General features: G+C 39.2%; 1 protein-coding gene across 1 annotated transcript; it reads right to left on the reverse strand.

The window, feature by feature from the left end:
• Nucleotides 1-655: 655 nt before the first annotated feature.
• On the reverse strand, nucleotides 656-3,120 carry LOC109590459 (uncharacterized). Its single transcript, XM_020006377.1, has 5 exons — nucleotides 3,000-3,120; nucleotides 1,945-2,202; nucleotides 1,834-1,891; nucleotides 1,724-1,779; nucleotides 656-1,677 (listed from the first exon to the last, which is right to left on the reverse strand). The coding sequence occupies exons 1-5, from the start codon at nucleotides 3,004-3,006 to the stop codon at nucleotides 833-835; spliced, it is 1,224 nt and encodes a 407-aa protein (XP_019861936.1). The 5' UTR covers nucleotides 3,007-3,120; the 3' UTR covers nucleotides 656-832.
• Between the last annotated feature and the right edge of the window lie 1,717 nt (nucleotides 3,121-4,837).

Genomic DNA, 4,837 nt, shown 5'->3' on the forward strand with positions numbered 1-4,837 from the left:
CTGTCTACTCATGTTTATCACTGTTATCATTTGTTTGCCACTGTCTACTCATGTTTATCACTATTTATCATTGTTTGCCACTGTCTACTCATGTTTATCACTGTTTATCATTGTTTGCCACTGTCTACTCATGTTTATCACTGTTTAGGATGATACAAGAGTTCTGTTCCCACACTGATGTTTACTAAATTAACAGTAAACTCTGGAGTTTGGCTAAATCATTGGTCTTAAAATCAAGCCTTATCTCTCTTCTTCATTACTAATGCATTATATACCTAGTCCTAGCATTGATATGTCATATAGCAGGAAGAGAGTGAGTGAGAAGTGGGAAGGAGAGAAAGGGATCCAGAGATCAGAGGAAGAGAGAGGGTGAGCCATAAAGTGCTGTCTGATTCTGATAACAGCTAGATTGCCATCAGTATGTGAACTAAGTACTTGTTAATGAGCTCTGACAGTAACATAGCTATAGTGATAGAAAGGGGAGGAAATGTGGTATACTTGTTTGCCATTATATGTACACAGTTCCCAGTAAAGAGGGAGTGGGTAGTTTGTATAATGTCATCTCATATTTACTATACCCTCTCTCTCTCTCTCTTTAAGGGCTACAGTTATTTCAATAGACATATTTGTTATTTCTCATCTGTTACAAGTAGCCTACAGATGTGGCAAAGCTGTTGCTGTTTATCATAAGAAATAAGCATTAACATCACATAAATGTCTATAACTAGTAAAAAATTTGTCTATAAAAGGTACAACAATTAATTATTATATGAAACTCAGCCTAGTTTAGATTAATTATAGTTTCTTTCAATGGTTCATGCATCCTCATCCATCAATCCAAGCACTGTAGGACAAACCTGGCACATGAGACAGCTGCAAACGGTTGCCACATTTTGTCTTTTTCTTTTGTTCCCCAGTCAACGATAGCTTTTATTACGATCCATTCAAATTTTACTCTCTCAGCAGCCTTATAAATACCCTTTGCTTCCATTTCTCCTCCAAGTGCAGTTTGGACATATTTCAACTTCTCTTCCTTTGCTTCTTTGCTACGAAACAGTGTGAATTCGGAGGCCAGAGAACCTTGATGATGAACTTTAACTGTTTTTGTTTTAATTGTAAAGACTTCGTCATGTCTGAACAAATTAAAGAGATTCTTTCCACAGTGGTATGTGTCAGGTAAAACGATTGTATTTTCTCCTTCAATACGCTGACGCTCAGTGTCAATGATACTTTTGGCAACGATAATGTCACCTAAATTTGTTTTATCATCAAGTTCCTCAGTTTTGCTCTCCTTTGCTCCATAGCATATCCCAATAGCAATGACAAACTCGGCATTCACATCATTTTGTACTGAAACAAGAATATCTTCAGTATCCTTTGGGCCCTGGCCTGTCCTAGTTATTGCAACATTGCATGACTCATACTTCCCCAGGATAAAATTTGCTGATTTATCTGTTGTAATAACTCTAATATATTTACCATCACTTCCAGGAGGATCGATTGAACCCATCACAGCACGGTATTCTATAGGTGTGGCAGTCACCAGAATGTAACGGACTTTTGATATAAAGTCTTTCTCTTCTTCGGTCAGATCTTCGAATTTCTTTTTTGCAATTTTTATCTCAATTTCCTCCAGTTTTGGGCAATATTCACTGACATCAGGAGGTGGATCAGACTCTATTGTACATGTTAATTAGAAATTATCAAAATTATTCTATCATACTTTGATCATCACTTTTTGTCTTGTCCTCACCAGCTACTGCACTATCAAGTGGTTTTCTAGATAAATACAACAGATTCATTAATTGGAGTCAGTAAAGGATATTATTTTACTTGGGATCAATCTTTTTACTTGCTTGTTTTGTCCCAGTCCCAAAGCTGTCGGCCAATCCTGCTTTTAAAAATCATTAATTATTAATATTCAATAATATGATTGATTGTTACCTATATGTTCCAGAAGATTAGCCTTTGTTCTGCCCAATTTATCAGGATAGTCATCACAGAGCTTTATTAATTCATCCCAAGTGCGATTTTTATTAGCTTCAAACCACCTCTGGAATACAATATTAAGATAGGTACTTGCTTGTCCTGGCATTGGCATCAGATCAGACACCTTTACACTCAATCCAATCCCTATTAGCATGTAATGGTTAGCAGAAGAATCAAATATTTGTTGGACTGCTGCCTGAGTACACTCTTTGTCTATAGCAATAAGGAAGGATGTAATGTTGTTAAGGCCCTTATACACCAGGCAATGCTATTGCAGGCAATCTGTGGTTACTTTGATCTTCAGACAACACTGTTGCCTAGAATAGAAACATGTTCTATTCTAGGCAACGCATTGCTTACAACATCAAAGTAACCACAGATTGCCTGCAATAGAATTGCCTGGTGTATAGTGGCCTTTAGAGGTAAACTGTCAGTATTATTTGATCTTAAAGTCTATACAGCTGCAATAATGCTCACATCAGTTCTTGTCAATTAAGTTCACACTATCTGACTTATGTAGCAAATTGTGTATTACTGCCATTGGATTTGTGTTTGTTGTATGTTGCCATTGGTTTATATTGATCACAATGCATCACATCAGTTTACCAAATGTGTGTTATGCATATTACATGTATTGATAGGCAGTGACTTGAAACCACTCCAGTGTGAACACAATCAGGCCGGCTCTGGGATATAATATGCAGCTACTTTTAAAGGACCTTAACTTGTGAATGGATCAAACACTCAAGTTATACATGGGGAGCTATAACTAGAACGAAACCAACAGCTTTTCAGTACTGGCAACAACAAGAACTAGCTAGACTATCCTTGCTACTGTCCAAAAAAGGAACTAGAAGTATTTGCAATTCTTGCACTTAAATATATATAATAGAACTAAACTAGAACTAAAATTGAAAAAGCCATACTGGCCCAACAGTATTGATTTGCAATGTCTGTTTAGCTGCACCAGTAAATATATATACAAGTACAAAGTTTCAATTGTTGTTTACCTGCCATCGAGATGTGTCTTAATAAAGAGAGAGAGTGAAAGAGGAGGAGGAGTAAAGCAATAAAAACAGAGCTGGTTTAGGTTTAGATTCTTCTTTCCTGACAGCTGCCTGTCAGTGTCAGACTGTCAGTGCCTGACTAAAGCTGACTCACTCACTCACACTTCCTGTCAAAAGAGGAGGAGGTCAAGTGTGTGGGTGTTCAGTATGTTAATAACAAAATTAATTATAACTAGAACAATGTAAAACATTAAAGGGGCGAGCCTAAGCAAGCAAAGCAACGTACATACAATAGATATTGACAGACTAACATGCAATACTCAAGCATGATTGTGCAACCATAGATTGGTGCAACTAAGCAAGAGCTCATGGATGTATATAGTTCTTGATGATCTACCTTTGTATTCTCTGCAGCAATTAAAGCTACCTTGCTAATAGCATTTAGCAAGCATTGAAGTTAGCTATAAGTAGTCATTGTACAAATGATAAAGCTAGATAGGCAACTGTAGCAATCAAAGCAATGTAGTTTTTGGCTTCTTGCATATGCTCCAAGTTAGTTCAATTTCAGGCTCAGGCTGTGACTGACATTCACTTTATCAGAGTTATTTACATAAATGAAGAACATGGTATGTCTGCTTTCTTAACCTTCCTTGCTGCATTTGGACAGCAGTACAGTCTAATCAGTCTTGCAAGAGTTTCCAGTTTTGATACTGAGTCGCCATTTTATTTCACTGTAACCACACCCATTTTCATTGTCATTTAGAGCAATGGTTTAAATGGAGTTAATCAGCAGGGGCCACCCTCGCTTGGGTGACCGCCCACACGCCCACTGCATGGCGTGGGCAGTATGAAAATGTAGCAACCCACTTGTACGCCCACGCAGTTCAGTTGTGTGCATGCGTGGGTGACCAGCATCATCCAGCATTCACTTAGGATCTCAAGCATGGAAGAAGCACCTCCGATTGTTCTTCCGCCACCCACCCAACATCTAGTAGGTTTAGGTTTTCCACTGGGTCCCTTCTCAGTGTGATAGTATAGGCACCACGGAAGCTCTGCCCCCTAGATAATAATCTGTGGGTCATCCCCTCCGATGGTTGGCCCCACCCCAAATGTGGGTGGGACCACCTTGAGGGTTTCCGGATTCCCCCTCGAGGCACACCTCGTGCAACCACATTGAGGGGGCAGGAGGCCAGGGGGTTTAGTCCGCCCACAGAATGTCATTGCGTGGGCGGAGACCCCCCCCCGGCATGGTGGACCGGAACGCATGAAAAGGCCCGGTTATTCTGGGGGGCGGGGCTGAAGTGGGGCCCATACATTGGCCACACTTCCTCAGGGCAGTGTGGCCACCGTCTCATTGTTTAGGCAATCGGTGCAGAGGACGGTGGACTACGGTAGGCAGGTGGACCCGAGGTAAGATTAAATGAAGATTATCAAGTTTATTAAAAAGTGGAAATTTTTTCATATGGATAATAGGGGTGACGTACGTGTACAGACAGACAGAGTTACATACTCATGTAGTTTATGTGGGGCGAGCTCAGGCTCGCCCCAATTAAAATTACACATTCTTCTTTGGCCAATTGTTTCAAAAATGGCAAGGAGAGAATTCTCCTCTTTTATAATTTTTTTCTGATGTGTATACATGTTCTTACATTGCATAGAAAATTTGAGCTGATTTGGATCAAATTTGAATTTTTTACAATTTTTAAAAGTTGCTCAAAAATTAGGCCAAATTCCCTATACAGTTTCATGGGCCAATTTTTGCTAAAATTCAGAAAGGAGAGAATTCTTTGTTTTAATACTTTTTCTGATACATAGGTCTATATGTCTACATGTTCTTATGT

This window comes from Amphimedon queenslandica, unplaced genomic scaffold, assembly GCF_000090795.2.
Source record: "Amphimedon queenslandica unplaced genomic scaffold, v1.1 AMPQUscaffold_9984_Cont17731, whole genome shotgun sequence".
Taxonomy (NCBI): Eukaryota; Metazoa; Porifera; class Demospongiae; order Haplosclerida; family Niphatidae; genus Amphimedon; species Amphimedon queenslandica.